The 24,555-nt window shown below is 49.2% G+C and overlaps 1 protein-coding gene across 1 annotated transcript in view; it reads right to left on the bottom strand.

Annotated features, from left to right (window-relative positions):
• Positions 1-16,304: 16,304 nt before the first annotated feature.
• The window catches only part of HORMAD2 (HORMA domain containing 2), a 60,316-nt gene continuing 52,065 nt past the window's right edge, over positions 16,305-24,555 (bottom strand). The window contains exon 13 of the mRNA XM_075917043.1: positions 16,305-17,536. Coding sequence (XP_075773158.1) covers positions 17,483-17,536 — 54 coding nt within the window. The 3' untranslated portion in view covers positions 16,305-17,482. The remainder of the gene's footprint in view (positions 17,537-24,555) is intronic.

Here is a 24,555-nt window from a genome sequence, read left to right as displayed (position 1 = left end):
GGGCCAAACCCCCCCCCCCCCCATGCATGCAGCATGGATCTAACTGCTTCCCTTAGAATCCAGTAACGTGACAGCCGTGAAACGGACAAGAATGTCAATTTCACTGGGCGGCTCTGCTGCCCTGAGGGGCTTTACGAACATCAGAGTGGGTCAGACCAAAGGCCCATCCAGCTCAGGGTCCTATCTGCTGATAGTGGCCAATATCGCATCCTTTGGCGAGGAGTTCCACAGGTTGACTGGCTACAGTGGTCAATACTAGATGCTCCAGAGGGAGGGATCACAACAGGGTCACCCACCTCCAGACAAACAGAGGCTAGGGATGCTCTTCCTACCCATGCTGGCTAATAGTGGTTGACGGGCCTCACCGCCTAACCTTTCTGGGGTACTCCTGTGCCTGCCAGCCCCCCCCCCGAGTTCTGGCCCCGGATGAGGGTCTGGGAGCAGGCAGTGGACCCTAAAACGCCGGTGACTTTCCCTAAAGCAAAGCGGTTCTCAGATCCAGAATGGATCCGGCACAGCGTTTCGCTGCCGTGGAACGAAAGCAGGCTCCCCTCCGAAAGTGTCATAGCCCTTCTACTGCAGCCAACCCGTGGCGAGTCTCCGGGCGACCTCTGCGTGGGGAGCCAGGGGGTCTGCGGGCGCAGGCTTTGGAAATTCCCGCCTCACCAGGGGTCCGTTGTGACGGGAAGCAGCCCCCCCGGGAAATCGCTTCCCCCTAGTGAGGGGGCGGCCGCCCCACACAGGCCCTTTAAGGCTAAAACCCGGCCCTGGGAGAGGCCGGAGTCTACTAAGGCTGCAGGGCGGCAAAGAGGGTAGGAAAAGGCAGCAGGTTGGGGGTGGGGACTAGATGCAGACTGGCCGTGGGTCACCAGGTGGGGGTAGGCGGCTTGGGGGTCCGGATCAGGGAGCCTGGCGTGAGAGGGACTTCCTTAGCGCGGCCAGCTGGAGGCGCCGTGGCGGTGAGTCCTGCCCCGTGCCTCAGTTTCCCCTCCCTGTAAAATGCAGCTGCTGAGCCCGAAGGCAGAGGCGGCGGGGGAAGCCCCGCCTCTTGAGCCCAAAGCCACGCCCCTTTTCCCTGAGACTGTGTCCCTTCGCCGTTTCCCCGCCCCCCCCCCAACCAAGGTGGGTAGGAGGGGAAGGGAAATACAGAAAACAGAGGCAGCATTCTGCCCTGGTATGGGGGCAGGTAAGAAGGGGTCACTCCTGCTCCCGTGTGGGTCATAAAGGGACCCTGGCATCTCCAATCAGTCGTGCAGGGCCCCTACCCTCCCTGGCTCGGTGTGGCTCCTGGAGGCGGCCGCCAGCTCCCTGGTGCTCCTGCTAATTTTTCCCATCCATGTGCGGAATAATTTTTTTCCCTGTGCACCGAATGTGCACCACCCAGGCGCGCTGCTTGTCAGCTGGGCAGCGGTGGGATCCCACGGGCCCTCCAGCCCTGAGCTGGGTGAACGCGAGGGAGGGGCGGGGAGAACGGCGAGCCCGCTCCAAAAAGGGGCGGAGCAGGGGACAGTGGTGCGGTGTGGTGCCCCAAAGAGCCTGCCACGGCCCTACCCATGGGCCATCTGCAGACCCTCCCCTGCGCTCTCCTGTGGCCCGCACCCCGCACCTGGCACTCGAACTATGCCATCGGGCCCCCCCCCCCCGCCTTCCCAGAGAGAGGGGGCAGACGGGGCCGGAAAGAGGCGGAGTCTCCAGCAGCAGGGGCGGGACCAGGGAGCGGACACCCAGGCCCGAGGACTCGTGGCAGGGTTTTTGCCAGGCGGCCGCCCTCTTCCAAGCCGAAGCTTAGTTTGCCGGGCGGTAGAGGTTGCACGTACTCCGGTGGAGGCTTCGGCTTCGCTTAACGATTTGCCCTTCCTGGACCCGGCCCCCACCCGACGTGACCTCGATTCCTGTGTCGGGGGGGGGGCGTGTTGTCGTGCGCACCGACACGTGCACTTGTTCGGACAGGACCTCAGGAAGGTCATAAGAAGATAAGAACGGCCGTATTGGGTCAGACCAAAGGTCCATCTAGCCCAGTATCCTGTCTGCCGACAGTGGCCAGCACCAGGTGCCCCAGAGAGGGTGGACCGAAGACAACGATCAAGCGATTTGTCTCCTGCCATCCCTCCCCAGCCTCTGACAAACAGAGGCCAGGGACACCATTTTATCCCCTGGCTAATAGCCTTTTATGGACCTAACCTCCATGAAATTATCTCTTTAAACTCTGTTCTAGTCCTAGCCTTCACAGCGTCCTGCAGCGAGGAGTTCCACAGGTTGACTACGTGCTGTGTGCCGAAGAACTTTCTTTTATTCCTTTGAAACCTGCTCCCCGTTCATTTCCTTTGCTGTCCTCTAGTTCTTCTATTATGGGACCGAATAAATCACTTTTCTTTATTCACCCTCTTCACCCCACTCATGATTTTATCGACCTTTATCCTATCCCCCCTCCGTCTCCTCTTTTCTAAACCGAAAAGTCCCCGTCGTTTTAACCTCTCTTCATACGGGATCCGTTCCAAACCCCGAATCATTTTAGTTGCCCTTTTATGAACCCTTTCCAAGGCCAAAATATCTTTTTTTGCGGTGAGGAGACCACATCTGGACACAGTATTCCAGATGTGGGCGTCCCATAGTTTTATACAGGGGCAGGAAGATATTCTGCGTCTTATTTTCTATCCCTTTCTTACTAATTCCTAGCATCCTATTTGCCTTTTTGACCGCCGCTGCACACTGCGTGGACGTCTTCGGAGAACTGTCCACGATAACTCCAAGATCCCTTTCCTGATTTGTCGGAGCCAAATTAGTCCCCATCGTACTGTACGTGTAGTTAGGTTTTTTTGTTCACAATGTGCATGACTTTACACTTACTCACATATCTCCCATCCCGTCCCCACGCCGGGCACAAGGGAAACTTCTAGGAGCTGAGGTTTTGGCCGACTCCAGTGCTAAGTTTGCACAAACGCCATTCAATGGGTGTGCGAGGCGGAGGGCAGACGGGGCTATCACCGGGAACGGAACATCCTGCGCTGAGTCGGCAGTAATCTCCTCGGTTGTCAACAACAGCGGCAGCGCAGGCAGATAAGAGGGCGGTATCTGATCTCAGCAGGCCCCTAGCGTGAAAACAGAAAAAAAGAAACCTTCCGCCGCTGCGCATGTGGCTTTTGGCTGGGCGACGTACGCCGGATTGGAAGCGCAGAAGCGATCCGGATTGAGCACAAAAAAAAAAAAAAAATCCACGGCCGGTTTTGTTGACTTGTCTCTGTTTTTTTGGGTGGTCTCCTTGGATGACAAGAGGGTGTTGTCTCAGGGGGTATGTCTAGATGGGGCTTGGTCCTGCCAGGAGGGCAAGAAACTGGATTTAATGCCCTCTCGAGGTCCCTTCCAGAACTATGTGTAAATTGAAATCTCCCAGAAACCCTGTTCTGTTTGGTGTAAATACTTTTCAACTCATACACCTGGCACACAGTAGGGAGAAAAGAACTCGGTGAGCAATTCAGGAGCGTCACCTTGGGTATGTCTACGCAACAAAGTTAATTCGAAATAACAGCCGTTATTTTGAAATACCTTTCCTAGTGTCTACTCAGCCATTCTGTTATTTTGAAATTAATTCGAAATAGCGGAGGGCTTATTTCGAGATTGGTAAACCTCATTCCACAAGGAATAGCGCCAATTTCGAAACTGATATTTCGAAATAATGTGTAGACACTTATTTCCAAATAGGAGGCCTCCAGCCCTTCCCAGGGTGCCCTGCTGGCCGCCCTGGCCACAAGGTAACTTCTGACCCGCTTCCCTGCCGGAACTGGTGCCAACCAGCCTTCAATGCGATTCAATGTCCACTCCGTGTGGACGCACTATTTCGAAATAGAAAACCGCTCTTTTGAAATGCATTGTGTGTGTCAACTCGTTATTTCAAAATAACGACTGTTATTTCGAAATAACTTTGCTGTGTAGACATACCATGGGTGATGCTCCTGAATTGCTCACAGAGTTCTTTTCTCCCCACTGTGTGCCAGGTGTATGAGTTGAAAAGTATTTACACCAAACAAAACAGGGTTTCTGGGGGATTTCAACTTACACATAGTTCTGGAAGGGACCTCGAGAGGGCATTAAATCCAGTTTCTTGCCCTCCTGGCAGGACCAAGCCTCATCTAGACCATCCCTGGTAGATGTCTACAGAATCATAGAACTGGAAGGGACTTCGAGGGGTCATCAAGTCCAGTCTCCATCTATATTGGGGCTGGTCAGCCTGCAGCCACCCGTTCAAATGCCCCTAAAAACAGCTCCCGCGTTCATCGTCTGGCCAAAAAAGCCACCTGGAATTGTATTTAAAGGCGCAGTGTCCTTTTTTTTTTTTTTTTTTTTTTTGGCTCGACAACTTTTTTGCCCCCCAGCTCTTTGTGCTATATCCCTTTGCCTTTGGTCTAGACCATCCCTGACAGGTGTCTGGCTAATCTTGAATATCTCCAGAGATGGAGAGTCCGCAAGCCACCCCGACCACCTTAAACAAAGGCTGATGGAAGGGAAAGGAGAACACAGAGGGGTTGGGTGTCAGCTGACATACAAGGGAGCGAGTGACATGAAACAGTCATGCCCGAGATCTAATCTCCCATTGGCACTTTTCATATCAGGTCCTTTCTGCAAAGTTTCCATTTGCTTCGGCTGCGATCGCTAAGGCAGATATCCATTAATGTTTGCAGCTATGTGGCCATCACGAGGAGCCACGCAGGAAGCATCTGCTGGAGTTTCATCTTCCTCGGAACCAGATTCCTCGGCTTTGTAAACGGGAGGAACAGCTCCCCTCGTGCAAAGATTGGCTTTCACCGACACGTCGGAGTCCCTCCTCACAACCTGTCGACTCCTTACCCTGTGGACTTCTGCTCTGTATCTCTGGCTCCGAGCGTCCTTGCAAACCAAGCGCAAGTCTGCCCTAGCGAATCGAAACGGTTGAAGCCGAACCAAACCGGTTCGCGCACAAACCGATCGGTGCATTCACACGTGATTTTGTTTGCACCAGTGAATCGAAATGTTGGCAGCCGAACCAAACTGGTCCATGCACAAACCGATCGGTGCGGTCACACACGACTCTACCGTAACGAATCGAAATGTTGGCAGCCGAACCAAACCGGTTTATGCACAAACCGATCGGTGTGTTCGCACACAACTTTGTCTGCACTAGTGAATCGAAACATTGGCGGACAAATCAAACCAGTTTATGCACAAACGGATTGGTGTGTTCCTATGTGATTTTGTCTGCACTAGTGAATCAAAATGTTTGCAGCTGAACCAAACCTGTTCGTGCACCAATCGGTGTGTTCACACACGACTTTGTTTGCACTAGTGAATCGAAACATTGGCAGCCAAATCATACCAGCATACGCACAAACCGATTGGTGCGTTCATACGTGATTTTGTCTGCACTAGTGAATCAAAATGTTTGCAGCTGAACCAAACCTGTTCGTGCACCAATCGGTGTGTTCACACACGACTTTGTTTGCACTAGTGAATCGAAACATTGGCAGACAAATCATACCAGTATACGCACAAACCGATTGGTGCGTTCATACGTGATTTTGTCTGCACTAGTGAATCAAAATGTTTGCAGCTGAACCAAACCTGTTCGTGCACCAATCGGTGTGTTCACACACGACTTTGTTTGCACTAGTGAATCGAAACGTTGGCAGCCAAATCATACCAGTATACGCACAAACCGATTGGTGCGTTCATACGTGATTTTGTCTGCACTAATGAATCAAAATGTTTGCAGCTGAACCAAACTGCCTCATGCACAACGTGATCAGTGCGTTCACTGTGCCCTAACAAATCGAAACATTGGCCGCCGAACCAAACCAGTTCACGCACAAACCAATTGGTGCGTTCGCACCTGACTCGTGAATTGAAACGTTGGCAGCCGAACCAAACCGGTTCACGCACAAACCGACGAGCCGTGCCAAATCAATTTCAGTTTTGACCTTTGCCACAACTATCTCGTACCTGTCTCAAGTGTCCCAACTGGGCTCCCAGAAGTAATGCATTCTGGGAGATGTCACAAGGCCTCAGCGTGGCTGGAGAGGACTCATTGAACCTTATCGGTGTGTCCGTGTCTGCTCAACCTCTACAATGGGGTGGCCAACCCATTAAAAAAAAAAGATGCTGCCCCTTTAAAAACAGTCTGCTTTACCTATTCGAACCATGTATTTGATCTTATAAGAACTGGATTAATTTTTCTAGGGTAGACCCGGCCAAGAGGCAAACCTGGAATTCCCACCAGCAAAATCCTGTTCAGTTACTTTCATAACAAAGTTTATTTTCCCAAAGATTTTTTTTTTTGGCAGTTAAATTTGGCCCAGATGGTTTTTCCTGCTCCGTTCCAAGACTGGTGTTCCCACAGCACAGCGCACGACTAATGAATGCAACATGCGGCCGTCTGTGAGAAAGGCATCCCGGTCTCAAGAGTTACCCCCGGGATGAATTTGGACTGGCGTGGCCCTGACGAAGTTTCTCTAGCAGCTAGGGATCACCGTTGAAAAGGGACTTGCCCTGGAGAGAAGATGGCAGAAGAACCGAAAACGTGGAAATGTAGAAATGCCTTTTTTTCCCGTTTTTGCCAGAAATTGTTTGGAAGTGTAACGTAGACTCCTAGAACTGGCAGGGACCTCGAGAGGTCATTGAATCCAGTCCCCTGCCCTCACAGCAGGACCAAGCCCCATCTAGACCATCCCTGGTAGATGTCTACAGAATCACAGAACCCTAGAACTGGAAGGGACCTCAAGAGGTCATCGAATCCAGTCCCCTGCCCTCACGGCAGGACCAAGCCCCATCTAGACCATCCCTAGTAGATGTCTACAGAATCACAGAACCCTAGAACTGGAAGGGACCTCAAGAGGTCATTGAATCCAGTCCCCTGCCCTCACGGCAGGACCAAGCCCCATCTAGACCATCCCTGGTCGATGTCCACAGAATCACAGAACCCTAGAACTGGAAGGGACCTCAAGAAGTCATCGATTCCAGTCCCCTGCCCTCACGGCAGGACCAAACACTGTCTAGACCATTCTTGGTAGATGTCTACCCAACCTGCTCTTCCATATCTCCACTGAGGGAGACTCCACCCCCTCTGTCGGCAATTTAGTCCTGTGTTTCACCACGGACAGGCAGGAAGTTTTTCATAATGTCCAGCCTCAACCTCCCTTGGTGCAATATAAGCCCATTGGGAAACCTTCCGCAAAAAGAATCGGAAGATATGGAAATGCGAGCGCAATTTGCATATCCTTTTCTGCAAAAAAACGGCAGTGTAGCCGTAGCCTCAGAGGCCAAAGAGAACAATTTTTCTCCCTCTACCTTGTAACGCTCTTTTAGTTACTTGAAAACTGTACCGGTCTTCTCCTTTCCAAACTAAGCCAGCCCAATTCTTTCAGCCTTCCCTCACAGCTCATGTTTTCTAGACTTTTCCTCATTCTTGTTGCTCTTCTCTGGACTTTCTCCAAGTTCTCCGCCTCTTCTTTTTTTTTTTTGAAACGTGGGGCCCAGAACTGGACACAGCACTCCAGGTGAAGCCTAATCAGAGCAGAGCGGAAGAATGACTTCATTGTGAATTTACGACATCTGAATACCCGTGAAAATGAGGGAGGATCCGAGGCTAAAACAGGCAACGCACAAGTGAAAAATTTCTTACACAAGTGCGGAGCCGTAGAATCATAGAGCTGGAAGAGACCTCAGCAGGTCATCAAATCCAGCCCCCTTCCCAAGGAAGGACCAATCCCAACTAAATCAACCCAGCCAGGACTTTGTCAAGCCGAGACTTAAACACCTCTAGGGATGGAGAGTCCACCCCCTCCCTAGGGAACCCTTCCCAGAGCTTCCCCACCCTCCTAGTGAAATAGTTTTTCCTAATATCCAACCTAGACCTCCCGCACTGTAACTTGATGAACAAGGTTAAACACTGGAATAAGTTGCTTAGGGAGCTTGTAGAATTTCCATCTCTGGAGATATTTAAGAGCAGGTTGGAGAGACGGATGGTCTAGATGGGGCTTGGTCCTGCTATGAGGACAGGGGACTGGACTTGGTGACCTCTCTAGGTCCCTTCCAGTTCTAGTGTTCCATGATTCTGTAGACATCTACCAGGGATGGTCTAGATGGGGCTTGGTCCTGCTATGAGGACAGGGGACTGGACTTGGTGACCTCTCTAGGTCCCTTCCAGTTCTAGTGTTCCATGATTCTGTAGACATCTACCAGGGATGGTCTAGATGGGGCTTGGTCCTGCTATGAGGACAGGGGACTGGACTTGGTGACCTCTCTAGGTCCCTTCCAGTTCTAGTGTTCCATGATTCTGTAGACATCTACCAGGGATGGTCTAGATGGGGCTTGGTCCTTCCATGAGGGCAGGGGATTGGACTTGGTGACCTCTCTAGGTCCCTTCCAGTTCTAGTGTTCTATGAGTCTATGATCCTAAGGGCCTGATGAAATCCATCCCCGACCACTCAAGGAGCGAACTGAGGAGGTATTTAAGCCATTCGCGATGGTCTTTAACAAAACGGGAGATGGGAAAGATTCCAGAGGCCTTTGGTGGAGCGGGTCCTCATTCAAAACGATCTGGAGAAACGGTTGGAGGTCAACTGGATGAAGCTTAAGGAGGACAAATGCAAAGTGCTCCACTTAGGAAGGAACGATCCATTTCACACACGCAGAAGGGGACGCGACTGTCTAGGAAGGAGCCCTGCAGAAAGGGATCTAGGGGGCAGAGTGGCCCACAAGCTGAATATGAGTCCACCGTGCGACGTGGTTGCCAAAAAAGCCAACCTCATTCGGGGCTGCAGTCACAGGGATGTTGTAAGGAGGATGCTCTTCTCTGGGGCGCTTCAGTTGCGTGGCTTGTTGCTGTGAAACCAGCTATGTCTAAATCGGACACAAGCAACAACCGGCTTCACATTTGTCTCCCTCCGGACCCAAGTTCGGGCTGGGCTGGATTCACTTTTTGTGGACGATGGACAACAGGCCAAAAAAGCTATGAACAGATCCCATCCAGAATATTTCATTAACTTCGTCACGCGGCCCCTGCAAGAACCAGGAAAATGCTTTTTGCTCTCATATACACCTTGCATTCTGTTCTTTCCACTCCGAGTCATCTGATGAAGTGGGCTTGCCTCGCAAAAGCGCCCGAGCCTAAGCATTTGCTAATCTCTAAGGCTACGTTTACACAGCAGGGCTCTTTTAGGAGTAAGGAAGTATCCCGAAATAGCTACCCCACGTCTCAACAAACTGCCCGTGATTTCAAAATAGATTTCAAAATAACGGGCGTGCTATTTCGGCATCCCTGGATGGTCTACAAAGGGTTAAGGGATGTCTCGAAATAGTGTGTGATTTCAAAATTTGGCGCTGTGCAGATGCGCCAAATTTCAAAATCTGCTCTTTCGGAAGACAATTGAAATGAGATGTGCAATTTGCGTAGCGCAATTTGCGCTATGCAAATTGCACGTCTTATTTCGATTGTCTTTCTGTCTTATTCGAGTTTGGAGTGCTGCATAGACACACCCTACGGCTTATTTCGATTGTTTTTATCTTATTTCGAGTGTGGGGTGCTGCGTAGACACATCCTATGGCTTATTCCGATTGTCTATCTTATTTCGAGTGTGGGGTGGTACATAGACACTCCCTATGGCTTATTTCGATTGTCTTTCTTATTTTGAGTTTGGGGTGCTGTGTAGACACACCCTACGGCTTATTCCGATGGTCTTTCTATCTAATTTTGAGTGTGGGGTGCTGCGTAGACACACCGTATGTCTTATTTCAATTGTCTTTATCTTATTTTGAGTGTGGGGTGCTGCGTAGACACACCCTACGGCTTATTCCGATGGTCTTTCTATCTTATTTCGTGTTTGGGGTGCTGCGTAGACACACGCTACAGCTTATTTCGATTGTCTTTATCTTATTTCGAGTTTGGGGTGCTGCATAGACACACCCTATGGCTTATTTCGATTGTCTTTCTATCTTATTTTGAGTGTGGGGTGCTACATAGACACTCCCTATGGGTTATTTCAATTGTCTTTCTTATTTTGAGTTTGGGGTGCTGCGTAGACACACCCTACGGCTTATTCCGATGGTCTTTCTATCTAATTTCGAGTGTGGGGTGCTGCGTAGACACACCCTACGGCTTATTCCGATTGTCTTTCTATCTTATTTCGAGTGTGGGGTGCTACATAGACACTCCCTATGGGTTATTTCGATTGTCTTTCTTATTTTGAGTGTGGGGTGCTGCGTAGACACACCCTATGGCTTATTTCGATTGTCTTTCTATCTAATTTCGAGTCTGGGGTGCTGCGTAGACACACCCTACGGCTTATTTCGATTGTCTTTCTGTCTTATTCGAGTTTGGAGTGCTGCATAGACACACCCTACAGCTTATTCCGATTGTCTTTCTATCTTATTTCGAGTTTGGGGTGCTGCATAGACACACCCTATGTCTTATTTCAATTGTCTTTATCTTATTTTGAGTGTGGGGTGCTGTGTAGACACATCCTACGGCTTATTCCGATGGTCTTTCTATCTTATTTCGTGTTTGGGGTGCTGCGTAGACACATCCTACGGCTTATTTCGATTGTCTTTCTTATTTTGAGTTTGGGGTGCTGCGTAGACACATCCTACGGCTTATTTCGATTGTCTTTCTTATTTTGAGTTTGGGGTGCTGTGTAGACACATCCTACGGCTTATTTCGATTGTCTTTCTTATTTTGAGTTTGGGGTGCTGCGTAGACACACCGTAAAGCTACCTCTACACTTTAGCGCTATCGTGGATACCGGCAGTATCCCGAAATAGCTATCTCATGTCTTTGGACCGCCGCGCCTGTTAGTTCGAAATATCACGGGCTCGCTGCTCCAACGTCCCAGTAAACCTCATTCCGCGAGGAGCACAGGGCGTTTCGGAGGAGCGATTTATTTCGAAACGAGGGCTGGGTCGACGGCGCCACATTTCCAACAAAGCGATTCGGCAGAATGCTCTTCGCCACTCGCGCGGCTGAACTTGCGGTGGCGTCTTTCGAGCTGCAGGTGCAGCGTAGATGCTCCCCTAACCACGGGACTTCTAGTTGTTTTGAATGTTAGACTCCCCCGCCTCCCTCTCTGCGATTTTCTCCTCCGTTCAGTCGATCAGAGAGGAGGATGCGCAAATTTTGCCAGTGATGGTCACGCACGCGGGAACAAATTCTTTCACTTCTTTGTGCTCTAGACAAGGCAACACTGTCTGTAAAAGGATGACCTTTCGGAGTGAGGGTTGTTAAGCGTTTGGAGGGGGTTTGCTCATCCCCTTTCACATCAGCGCAGTGACAAAGCCCCCCCCCCCCCGGTCTCGCAAAGGTCTCCCGACACAACTTCGCTTTCCGCGGGTGTCACGTTACGTATGCAACCAGTGAGTCCAGCCACGTCACGGCTCCGTGAGTCAGGAGTTTCTGTCTGAGAACAGAGCACGTCAGGGGGCCCCCCAGAAAAATCCCCCAGGGTCTAGCAACGGGTGCGGGCAAGAAGCTTTCGTCGGGGACTCGAGCGAGACTGTGTCTCGTACCAGCGTGCGCCAGAGACAGGCACTTGGCAAAGTTTTGCTGCTTTTGGCAGCTCTCCTGATCGGACAAAGGATTCAACGGTCAATGAGCCGTCTCATGACTCAACCGCGGGGAGAACTGCTTCCCAAGGCAGCAGCTGTGAAAGTCGGTGACCCTGCAATACGTCTCGTCGGAAATGTCGAGGGTGGGTTTGCTGATGCAAGGAGGCCTTTGAAGTCGCTGTCTATGAATGGCGCGGAGGAAACGCCAGCCGTCTGATGAGTGAGGAGGGGCGGCGGGTGGCTGAAAACGTCAGGCAGACAGCCCCTTCCTGGCGGATCCAGATTCCTTACTTTGCTATGTCATCCCGTAAGGCTTACGGCGGTGCAGGGGCAGGCCGTGTTGTGGAAATAGCAAAAATTCCCAGGCTTTTTGCTGGTTCCTGTCCTGGCCAGTAGTTATAATCTCGTCTCTTTTCATCGGGAGAGTGCAGTGTTTTGTAAAGAAGAGCGTGTATCAGCCCTGTCGAAACTACGGCGAAAATCAGCAAGCGGTCGTCTAGACCAGTGGTATGAGTACCTTTGGGGGTGCTTGAGAGAAATCTTTGGGGGGAAGGAGTTCTCCCAACACTGTACCCCTGTAGCACCAAAACCAGGCTGTGTCTAGACTGGCATGTTTTTCCGGAAAATCAGCCGCTTTTCCGGAAAAACTTGCCAGCTGTCTACACTGGCCACTTGAATTTCCAGAAAAGCACTGACGATCTCATGTAAAATCATCAGTGCTTTTCTGGAAAAACTATGCTGCTCCCGTTCGGGCAAAAGTCTTTTTCCGAAAGACTTTTGCGCAAAAGGGCCAGTGTAGACAGCACCGTACTGTTTTCCGCAAAAAAGCCCCGATCGTAAAAATGACGATCGGGGCTTTTTTGCGGAAAAGCGCGTCTAGATTGACCACGGAAGCATTTCCGGAAAATCATGCCAGTGTAGACGTAGCCACAGAGTCTGCCAGCCAGTAAAATAGAGGGGGTTTATTGCTTTTCTAGGATACGGCACAGCCTAGACGTGATGTGGCTACGGGAGTCGGAGCCAGGATGCCTCAGACCCCTTGAGATGGGATTCCAGCCCCCCACTTTAGACTAGTTCCTTCATGATTCCAGCCCAAAACTGACACTTCCACCAAACACTCACTCCCCTACGTCCCTTGCTGTCCCTGCTCATCTGACTGGTTGGGTCTTTGTCTACCTGACTTAGGCAGCCCCCGTGCTGAGCAGTGCTCAAAGGCAGAGACCAATAGGCGTCATCCACAGCCCACAACCCAAGCACCGCAACCAGCAAGATCCCAACACTCCGTCACAAATATAATTTATGCCGTCATGTGCCAACAGTGTCCATCTGCTACGTACATTGGACAAACTTCTCAGACACTTCGCCAAAGAATCAATGGCCACAAAACAGACATCAGACAGTTTCATGAAGAAAAAACAGTTTCTCGCCATTTCATCCAGACTGGGCGTTGTCTCAACAACCTCACTACCCACATCCTGCTTCAAAGGGACTTTAAGGGTGTGTCTAGACTACAGGGTTTTGTCGACGAAAGTGGACTTTTGTCAACAAAACTATACCTGCGTCTACACTGCCGCCGAGTTCTGTCGACATCACGGCGACAGAACTCAGCAGTTTTATCGACGGCGGTAAATCTCATTAAACGAGGAATAACACTTTTTGTCAACAGAGTTCCGTGGACAGAAGGCGTTATTGCATCTACACTGTCCTTTGCGTCTACACTGTCATGTCGACAACGCGGCTTGCTTTGTCGACAGAACTGGATGTAGTCTAGATGCTCTTTGTCGACAGACGCTTTGTCGACAGTATGGGTACAGCTAGACTACAGGCTTTTGTCGACAGAAGTTTTGTCGACAGATACTGTTGACAGAAATTTTGTCGACAGATACTGTCGACAAAGCGTCTGTCGACAAAGAGCGTCTAGACTACATCCAGTTCTGTTGACAAAGCAAGGCGCTTTGTCGACATGACAGTGTAGACGCAAAGGACAGTGTTGATGCAATAACGCCGTCTGTTGACAGAACTCTGTTGACAAAAGGCGTTATTCCTCGTCGAATGATTCTATGATTCTATGAATGAGGTTTACCGCTGTCGACAAAATTGCCGAGTTCTGTCGACGTTATGTCGACAGAACTCAGCGGCAGTGTAGACGCAGGTATAGTTTTGTCGACAAAAGTCCACTTTTGTCGACAAAACCCTGTAATCTAGACACACCCTATATGTACTCTAACAGAAAACTTAAAAGAGAAGCCTTTGAAATGTAATTCGTAAATTTGACACTTTACGAATGGGCCTTAACAAAGATGCTAATTATCTTACTCATGACAAGGATCGCTTCCCTAATTATCACCTCTAATGTCATTATCTCATAGACACCAACCTCTCTTCCTTATTCCCCTTCTTATATAAAATCTGATTTGTCTATTTTATATGTGTTCACTTTTTTTGATTGTATCCTTTTGGGTTATATGGTCGTGGCCAATTTTCTTCCACAATTTGATCTGAGGAAGTGGGTCTGGCCCACGAAAACTCATCCCCTAATAAACCATCTTGTTCGTCTTTAACGTGCTGCATGGCCCTGTCTTTTGTTTCAGCAAGACTGGATTCACACGGCTACATCTCTAGTACTCTTCTACATCACGCCATGTGGGTGAGTCAGTGGAAATCACACCTCACCAAGCAGGCGGACCCTGGGCTACAGAGCAGACAGCCCCCCCACTACGCCGCAGGGAGTACGTCAACCCAACTGAAATCGGGAGGAAACGGAATTGTTGTTCCGTTTTCCAGCGCTTTATTATCTTTATACTTTTCATGCCCAAACATGGCTCCGATGCTGTTGTTGAAACAAACGTGTTTTAAAACAGTTGCTACAGGGGGTACTTCTAATTTTTTTTCTTGCCGAAAACAGGGTCCTTTATAAAAAGAAAAAAGTCGAGACACAGCGGTCTAGCGTTTGATTGAGCGGGGAGAGCAGCCAAAGGAATTCCTGCTTCCGCGTTGCATAAGAGCAAGTCTCTCCCAGCCCCGTAGCTGCCCCCACGCTTTGTAACGAGGTCACGATCTCTGCGAAGGAAGGGGACGTGCCGAAGTCCCTCACAGGAGTTAGACGCAGCAACTGAACCGTCGTTTCCTGAGGCCTCATTTTCTAGTCACCGCGCCTGGCGGTTTCTGTATCCTCCACCTTGCGCAGTGGACTGGTTTGTGGTCTGCGGACCTGCCTGCGTTTTCCTGTGAGCTGGCCGGGTGGGTTGCTCGGGGCAGGCGGTTGGGCCCCTCGACAGCCCTTTTCAGGGACAGGAGATGGCCCAGCCCCCCCACATCTCCGACAAGGAGGCACCCTTGAAGAGAATGCCCATGCTTCGGTGGGCTTTGGCCTGAGTAGAGCGGTGTATTTACTCCCTCCCATCTTTGTGTCCGGAGGGTTGCTTTGGGGATCTGACAGGCACGCCGGACAAGGAGGGGAAGGGGCCGGCCTGCGCCCCCGAAGGGGCGTGGTCTCAGACAGAAGGGGCGGGGCTGGGAGCTAGCTTCCCTCGGCGCCGCCGGGAGCGAGCTGCAGGGGGCGCTGGCGGCGAGGTAGAGCAGTGATTCTCAGCCTTTTGGGTTTTTTATAAAATACCCCCAATGCACCCACCCCTCCCCCACAGCCAGGCATCCCCAGGCCCCCTCTTTCGAGGAAGAGCTCTTGTGCAAAATCTCTTTCACAAGAGCGCGTCCACGCTGCCCTGTGCTTTTGCGCAAGAGCTGTGCTTTGGCGCAAGAGCATCCATAGTAGCGTAGACTATGCTCAAGAAAGCTCTGATGGCCATTTTAACCATAGAGGCTTCTTCTGCAAGAAATTCATGTTGCCTGTCCACACTGCCCTCTTGCGGAAGAGGTCTTGTGCAAGAGGGCTTAGCGGTTGGACATTAGGAAAAAGTTCCTAACTGTCAGGGGGGTCAAACACGGGAATAAATTGCCCAGGGAGGTTGTGGAATCCCCATCTCCAGAGATATTTAAGAGTAGGTTAGAGAAATGTCTATCAAGGATGGTCTAGACAGTATTTGGTCCTGCCATGAGGGCAGGGGACTGGACTCAATGACCTCTCGAGGTCCCTTCCAGTCCTAGTATTCTATGATTCTATAATTCCTCGTGGGGAGAAGAATAACTTTTCCGGAAGAAGCCCTGTTTTCCGATACTGTACTGTAAATTTAATTCTGGAAGAACGCCCATGCAGTGTAGACAGCCGGCAAGTTTTTGCGGAAGAACGGCTGTTCTTCCACAAGAAGCTGCCAGTGTAGAAGTGGAGTATACTCAGACATGAGACATGAAACAGCCTTGGTAACGGGTCATGGAAGAAATACCAACTGAGACACACACACCACCTGGACCATAAGGGTATGTCTACACTCGTGGCTTCTTGTGTGAGAAATATGCGAATGAGGCTAAGCGTGGCATATCGCCGAGCCTCATTTGCATACCTAATGAGCCACCATTTTTGCAGAAGAGGCTTTTGCGCCAGAAGGAGCTGTCTACACTGCCCCTTCTCGTGCAAGAAAAACCCTCTTGCGCAATGCCGTTCTTCCTGGAAAGTAATCGGCGTAACGGCATTGCGCAAGAGGGGTTTTCTTGCGTGAGAAGGGGCAGTGTAAACAGCTCCTTCTGGCGCAAGCGCCTCTTCTGCAAAAATGGCGGCTCATTAGGCATGCAAATGAGGCTCGGCGATATTCCACACATAGCCTCATTTGCATATTTCGCACGCAAGAAGCCACAAGTGTAGACATAGCCTAACTGTATTTACTCACCCGGCCAAAAAAATGCATTTGGGTGTATGAGAGCTTTGGAGAGAGTAACCAAGGCTTTGATGTAGGAGACATTGACCATAAAGACTTCAAGAATGCCAGCCCGATGGGGCGTGACTAAAAGCAGGTTGGATAGACCTCCATCAGGGATGGTCTAGATGGTGCTTGGTTCTGCCGTGAGAGCAGGGGATGGGACTCAATGACCTCTCAAGGTTCCTTCCAGTTCTAGTGTTCTGTGATTCTGTAGACATCTACCAGGGATGGTCTAGATGGGGCTTGGTCTTGCCGTGAGGGCAGGGGATTGGATTCGCCGACCTCTCGAGGTCCCTTCCCGTTCTAGTGTCCTAGGATTCTGTAGACATCTACCAGGGATGGTCTAGATGGGCCTTGGTTCTGCCGTGAGGGCAGGGGATGGGACTCGATGACCTCTCGAGGTCTCTTCCAGTTCGAGCGCGCTATGATTCTGTGATTCAGTAGAAATCTACTAGGGATGGTTGAGATGGGACTTGGTCCTTCTGTGAGGCCACGGGACTGGACTCGATGACCTCTCAAGGTCCCTTCCAGTTCTATGAGATAGGTAGAAATAGGTCTTCTCCCTCCAGCTTTTTGAATCTTTGCTCCTTTTGATCTGGTCCCTCTACCCGAGAGTTTTCGACCACCCCCAGTTGGCCAGGGATCTTCGCAGACCTCTGTCTGGGGTTGTTGTCATTGTTTGGTCTCCCTGGGAGGTCCTTCTAGTTCGGGCCAACCTTATTTCACAGGTGAGCTTGGTCCAAGCAAACGTTTTGCCATTTTCCTCCACCAAGGGGGCAGTGGTTCTTGCATGGTGGACATAAGGCTTGGCCACCTCCATCTCTTTCTCTCTTGCTCGTGGCCTCAGGCCTCATTTTATAGGGTGCGTGTATGGCACACCTGACCCCTCCGTCATTGTCCGATCCCGCCGGTCAGAGCAGGCCCGACCTTTCCCAAGAAAAGACACAAGGAAATCTTTTCGGTAGCCGCTCCCTGCTCTTCCGGATGGCAAAGGAGCTTTAATTTAGTACCGCTGGCTCTGGAGACTTGAGGCGACCAGATGTTCACAGCGAAGGCACCCGTCACAGGTCTAGGCGGAGAACAGCTGAATTGTGAAGGCCAGCATTCTATCTTGTGGGTATTATTTTCCTTTGCATGTTTTCAGCAGTTTTCCTCGGGGCCTGTGAGTGAGAGAGAGAAAGTGTGTGCGAGATTTGAGGCAACTTCCCTGCACCAAAGACTTTGGTTTCCTGTTGACAAGCCTAGACTTTCACCGGCACGCCCAACCCCTCCCATAAAACACCTGAGGGTCATGAAAAGAAAATGGCATGAGAGCAAATTAAGCTACTCGTGTAAACCACAGCAGTCTGACTGTATGTGCACCTGGGGGCAGATCCTCGGGGGGTCTTCATACATGCTAGCTGTAGTCACGACAAAATCTGATTATCTAGCATTAAAGCAATGAGTCTCCAGAAAGGATATTTAGAGAATGCCATATTGTTTGCTGGACTCCAAATCAACTCCATAGGACACTATCAATGCCCAGGGAAACTTTACCCACACAAATACAGCCGGCCCCCGAGTTGCGAATGGTTGAATTACGCGGTTACAACCGTAGCTGTCGTAAATGGTGGACCCCGAGTTACAAACGCGATCTACACTTACGAACAGCACGGTCACGTATAACTCTATGGGGTCCGACTTATGAACAAACCGAGTTACGACCAATTGCATGGTCCGTAACTGGTTTGTAAGTCAGAAAGAGGCTGTATCAGAGAGTTAGGTGTGTTAGTCTGAATCTGCAAAAGCAACCTTATAGAGCAGTGTTTCTTAAACTTTTTAAGACTGAGGAACACCAAACGATTTTGTTTTATGAGGAATGCCGAGGATTTTTTGCTGAACAAAAAAAAGGGGGGTTGGGGGGGAAGTTATTGAGCAAAAAAAAAAAAGTCACCTGCCCCTTTAAGGACGGCCATTTTGAACTCCGTTGTTCTCCGTGGCACACCTCCGACTTCCTCGTGGCACACCGGTGTGCCGCGGAACACAGTTTAAGAAACACTATTATAGACTAACAGATTTATTGGAGCATAAGTTTTCGTGGGCAAAGACCTAAATGGAGATAGAACGTTTACATTAGGGAAGCCTGCCACAGACTCATTTTGAGATGGTAGAACAAGGAGCAATGGGCTCAAGTCGTGGTGGGGGAGGTCTAGGTTGGAGATTAGGACAAACTATTTCCCGAGGCGGGTGGAGAAGCACTGGGATGGGTTCCCTACGGAGGGGGTGGAATGGGTTAGGGTTCCCTAGAGGTTTTGAAGTCCCGGCTTGACCAAGCCTTGACTGGGATGATCGAGTTGGTCCTGCTTTGGGCAGGGGGCTGGACTTGATGACCCCTTGAAGTCTCTTCCATCCCTAGAATGCTATGATTCTGGAGGGGAACTCTGATCTCGTTCGCATTCACGCAAATCTAGAGGAATCCTTCAATGTCGTCTAGATCATGGGTTCCCAAACTGGGGGGCGTGAAGAAATTCCAGAGGGGGGTGTGAGTTTTGCTGCCATGTTGAGTTCCTTTTTTCTTTTTTTTGCTCAATAAGCTTTGCTGCTATGGGGGGGAGGGTTTTTCAAAAATCAAAAAGGGGGGTGTGATGAGAAAAAGTTTGGGAACCACTGCTCCATGGCTGTGTCTACACTGGCCACTTATTCCGAAAAATCAGCCGCTTTTCTGGAATAACTTGCCAGCTGTCTACGTTGGCCCCTTGAATTTCCGGAAAAGCACTGACGATCTAATGTAAAATCGTCAGTGTTTTTCTGGAAAAACTATGCTGCTCCCGTTCGGGCAAAAGTCCTTTTCCGGAAAACTGTTCCGGAAAAGGGCCAGTGTAGACAGCACAGATTTCTTTTCCGTAAAAAAGCCCCAATCGTGAAAATGATGATCGGGGCTTTTTTGCAGAAAAGCGCATCTAGATTGGCCACGGACGCTTTTCCGCAAAAAGTACTTTTCCAGAAAAGCATCCTGCCAATGTAGACGCGCTTTTTCTGAAAATGCTTATAACGGAAAAGTGCCAGTGTAGATGTAGCCTATATGTTCCACAATGGAAAGGAGAGGAGGTACCTTAGACTGCCTACCTTGGAGAAACTGGTGGTAGCTGCTTCTCTGCTCCAGGGGTAGGAGTTACTAATTACTCCAGTAACGAATTACCCCAGCACTATGGAAATCTGGTTTGAACTGCTCCCTATGACAGCGCTGTGTTCGGTAATAAGGAGATGTCAAATTCCCATTGAAATCAGTGGGCAAACTTTTTTTCTCCTGTTCACTTCAACGCGAGCAAGATCTCATGCCTAGAATCTAAAATATCAGCTTCTTGTATCTACAGGAGTTAAGTTTCATTTCTTCTTGCCGGTCTATTTTGAAAGCCTGAAGCAATCAGACTAGAGTTGGGGTTTTTTTCTTGTTTTTTTCAGACTAGCTCCCACGAGACTGTGGAAATCCCTAAAAAAATCATCCATTTTCAGTCAAAACCCCGCATGTTTCTACCTGCTGTAAGTCAATTTGGTGATGTTGCAGGTAGGTGTATTTTGGTATGGGCTGCTAACGGTCCATCGTCTGTAAGGATGTGGTTTGAGAACCTGTTAATCATATTCTGTTTGGCTTCCTGGCTTGGTCGCACGGAGCTGTTTCTTGTTACACGGTACCTGCATTCGAGAGCGGTTTCTAGAAACAGCGATGACTCAGAACAACTCACAGGTGTAGGATTTCCACCGGCACTTGGTTAAAAGGCCTGTGGTCACGCTAGACCAAAAAGGGTTACCACTACTCACTAACTTTCTGAAAGCTCTGTAGGAAACATTCGCTTTCACCCTCCTGCACTTTCCCAACAATTTGGGGTTTTTAAAATAACTGGGGTTGTACCATTCACTCAACGTTGTATCTCTGGGAAAGCGAAGGTGTTGTTGATGAGTCTCTGAATTACTCAGTTTTACGAGCACAGTAGTTACGTTTTCTTGTGTTCTGGCTTACAGGGTAGTAGTCTCCTCTACTGCACGTTCACATCTGAGCGTTATCAAATGTTGCCCAAGAGAGACCAAAGAAAACTGTTCCAAGGTCGTTTAGTGTCCTAAAAATGGTGGTCCTTCTACGGCGGAGTGCCTTGTTTTATGGCAGGGTGTGTCCCGGTGGATGCCGGCTAACGTGTAACATGCTCACCTCAGTTATCAGTTCACTCGAAATATGGTTGAAACAATCCCAAGAGAAAAGAGCTTGTAATGCCAACTGGCATGACGGAATTTCTAATGCCTGAAAAGAGACACGCCAATGGTTTGGATAACTGCAACCGACATTTTTCTAGTTTTGGATGGTGTGCTGTAGTTGGGGGCTGTCTACGCTAGTGGCCCCGGGCACACTCTGGTTGGGAATTCACTGATCACTAGACTAGGGATGTGGGCTGTGGATGACCCCCTACAGGCCTCTATCTGTAAGCAGTGCCAGCCCCGGAGGACCCTCATATCACGTAGACCATAGCCCAACGTGTTCTCACCTGATCAGGGAAGGGGTTGGAACAAAGGAAGGGTGTGGCTTGGAAAAGGGTTAATGAGAGCGTAGGGAAGCATGGAGGAAGCAGACTAACCCGGGTACGTCTAGACTACAGGCTTTTCTCGATAGAAGTAAAGCAAGCCGATTGGTTGACATGACAGTGTAGGCACAAAGGACAGTGCAGATGCAATAATGCCTTCTGGTGACAGAACTCTGTTGACAAAAGGCATTATTCCTCATAGAATGAGGTTGACAGCCAGGGTACGTCTAGACTACAGGGTTTTGTCGACAGAAGTTTTGTCGACAGATACTGTCGACAAAGCTTATGTCGAAAAAGAGCGTCTAGACTACATCCAGTTCTGTCGACAAAGCAAGCCGGTGGAGTCACATCTTGCTGCGGACAGGGGTGCAGGGTCGGGGAGCTTCCTGACACGCCGTCACAAATGGTTATCAGTGGTTTGCGGGGAAAACGTGAATCAGAAAACACCGTGAAAGTTCACCAAAGCTGGGTTAGCTTAGATCTGCAGGGACCAAAAGTAAGTACCAACTGCTTAGGCTCCTAGGGTTGCCAGGTGTCCGGTTTTGAATCAGACAGTCCGGTATTTGAGCTTTCAGTCCAGGAAACAAATTGAGAAAATACTGGACATAGAAATGTTCGGTATTTTAAATTAAGTAAGTTTTATTATTATCCAGTTATGACGTGACTTGTGCACGAGTATTCTCTTTCCAGGCCTGCACTATGCAGTACTGTGCCAATTCGCCGCTTGGATACACGTATCAATACATAGTTGCGTACTGCCTGGCTGGTAGACACACTCATGTTGTGTGAGCGTGTCTACCAGCCAGGAAGTATGCAACTACGCAGTAGTGCTGAATATTTTCCTTTATAAATGTATGATTTGCGACAGTGTTGTCCTTCATCTAGCGTTCATCTTTCTCATATCTCGCCATGCTCTTTTAAGGTAAGGAATATTTTTTCAGCAAAGAACCTGCTGCTCCAAATGTATTAAAACTGGTTCGATATTTTGTTTCAATTCCTGTGTCAAATGCTAGTGTGGAAAGAATTTTTAGTGTCATGGGTAATCTATGCACCGATGAATGCAACATATTGAGTGTTGAGTCAGTAAGAAGTCAACTTTGTGGGTTTTTAAATATACCTTTCACTTGTTTGGAAGCAAACGATGAGTTTTCGAAAGGTAAAAAATTGATAAAAGCTGCACAAGCTAATGTAAAATATACGATGTAATGTAGATTGTCGTCAATAAATTTCCCATATCATGTCTATTTGGTCGACACATTTTTATCAAGTGTGTCCGGTATTTTTGTTGAAACCATGTGGTAACCCTACAAGGCGCGTGTGTGAAAGCAAGTAATGGGTCACAATCTCAGGTTTGTTGCAGGGAAGTTCCCACATAACCAAAACACAGCCCCTTGACTCGTTTCTGGGCCAACCACTGAACAGACGAGGAGTTTGATTCTACTACCATTCAATTCAAAACTGCCAAGTTGACACGCACTGGTGGAAACAATATTCTAAATCCTGAAGGAGAGAAATAACTTACTCCGTTTGTAGCCTATTAGGGTACGTCTAGACTATAGGCTTTTGTCGACAGAAGTTTTGTCGACAAAGCGCGTCTAGACTACAGCCAGTTCTGTTGACAAAGTAAGCCGCTTTGTCGACATGAGAGTGTAGACGCAAAGGACAGTATAGACGCAACAACGCCTTCTGGCAACAGAACTCTCTCGACAAAAGGCGTTATTCCTCATCGAATGAGGTTTACCACCGTCGACAAAACTGCCGAGTTCTGCCGACGTTATGTCGACAGAACTCGGTGGTAGTGTAGACGCAGGTATAGTTTTGTAGACAAAAGTCCACTTTTGTCGACAAAACCCTGTAGTCTAGACACACCCCCAGATGATACCTGTCCTATTTTAGTTTACTAATTGTAGTTGGTTTATTTTTGTTTTTTAATATATAGATTAGCATCGGCTGGTAAAGCAAGGTGTCCACAGAATTAATTTTCTGTGTGATGGCTTATAGCAGAAGTATGGTAGTTAGTGAATAGTTGGTATTTTTCTTGTTATTTTCCATAACATGTGTGAGGCAAGTTTTGTGGTTGGTGCAATAGGCCCTTTTTCTTAATTTTGCTCGGAATCGGCAAGAAAATCTGCTAGTTTGGCGATAACTGTCATTTCGAATTTCCTGTGCAGCAATCACCAGATGTCCGAGCCCCGACAGCAAGCTCCCGCTTTTTCTTCGCCGCCCTGAGCAGCCATCCAAGAAAGCCTCAATCATATCTGATGCATATTCATGAGTTCCCCAAATATTTCTTCTGATTAGAGATGGCACCCTCAGCAATCTCAGGGTACCACACCCAATTATGGACATGGGGTTGAACATCCGAGACATTTCGGCACCAAAAGGGGTAGTTAGGTCTAGAGATCGAGGAGATTGTGGTTGCTGCTTCAGCGGTTGCTGTTAGTGCCCGCTCCGGAGTGTTGTGTTGCTTTTATCTTGTCAGGTCAAAAACCAAATACTTAGATTGATTCTATTTTCTTATTGCTGTTTTGCTACTCTAATTTTGCTTACGTTTGCTTTTAGGAATGTCACTACCACTTGCTCCAAGGCTTTTCAGGAGAAGGAAGGCTGGTTCTTCCTGCCCGGTCTTGGGGGATATTAAGATCTTGTGGGTAGAAAATAATCTTAAATGCTGACTCTTTGTATCTATCTATTTGTCCTTTGGGCTCTTCATGGAGCAAAGAGCCTCCAGTTATTCTCCATCTCTTGCGATCCTTAGCGATAGTCATAGAATCCTAGAGCTGAAAGAGACCTCAGGAGACATCAAGTCCAGCCCCCTACCCAAGGCAGGACCAACCCAACTCAATCAACCCAGCCAGGGCTTTGTCAAGCCGAGACTTAAACACCTCTAGGGATGGAGATTCCACCCTCTCCTTAGGTAACCCATTCCAGTCCTTCCCCACCTGCCTAGTGAAATAGTTTTTCCTAATATCCAACCTGAACCTCTCCCACCGCAACTTGAGCCCATTGCTCCTTGTTCTGCCATCTGTCACCACTGAGAACAGCCTCTCTCCAGCCTTTTTGGAACCTCCATTCAGGAAGTTGAAGGCTGCTCTCAAATCCCCCCTCACTCTTCGCTTCTGCAGACTAAACAAAACCAACTCCGTCAGTCTCTCCTCAGAGGCCATGTGCTCCAGCCCCCGAATCATTTTGGTCACCCTTTTCTCCAATGCGTCCACATCCTTTCTATAGTGGGGGGCCCAAAACTGGACAGCTAGTCTTGATTTGATCCCTCTCCAATGCGTCCACATCCTTTCTATAGCGGGGAGCCCAGAACTGGACAACTAGTCTCAATTCGATTCCTCTCCAATGCGTCCACATCCTTTCTATAGCGGGGAGCCCGGAACTGGACAACTAGTCTCAATTCGATCCCTCTCCAACGCGTCCACATCCTTTCTATAGCAGGGAGCCCGGAACTGGACAACTAGTCTCAATTCGATCCCTCTCCAACGCGTCCACATCCTTTCTATAGCGGGGGGCCCGGAACTGGACAACTAGTCTCGATTCGATTCCTCTCCAATGCGTCCATATCCTTTCTATAGTGGGGGGCCCAGAACTGGACAACTAGTCTCGATTCGATCCCTCTCCAA

The sequence above is a fragment of the Pelodiscus sinensis genome, unplaced genomic scaffold (genome assembly GCF_049634645.1).
Source record: "Pelodiscus sinensis isolate JC-2024 unplaced genomic scaffold, ASM4963464v1 ctg67, whole genome shotgun sequence".
Lineage (NCBI taxonomy): Eukaryota > Metazoa > Chordata > Testudines > Trionychidae > Pelodiscus > Pelodiscus sinensis.
The sequence above is the reverse complement of the archived record's forward strand: the minus strand, read 5'-3'. Positions and strand labels throughout refer to the sequence as shown.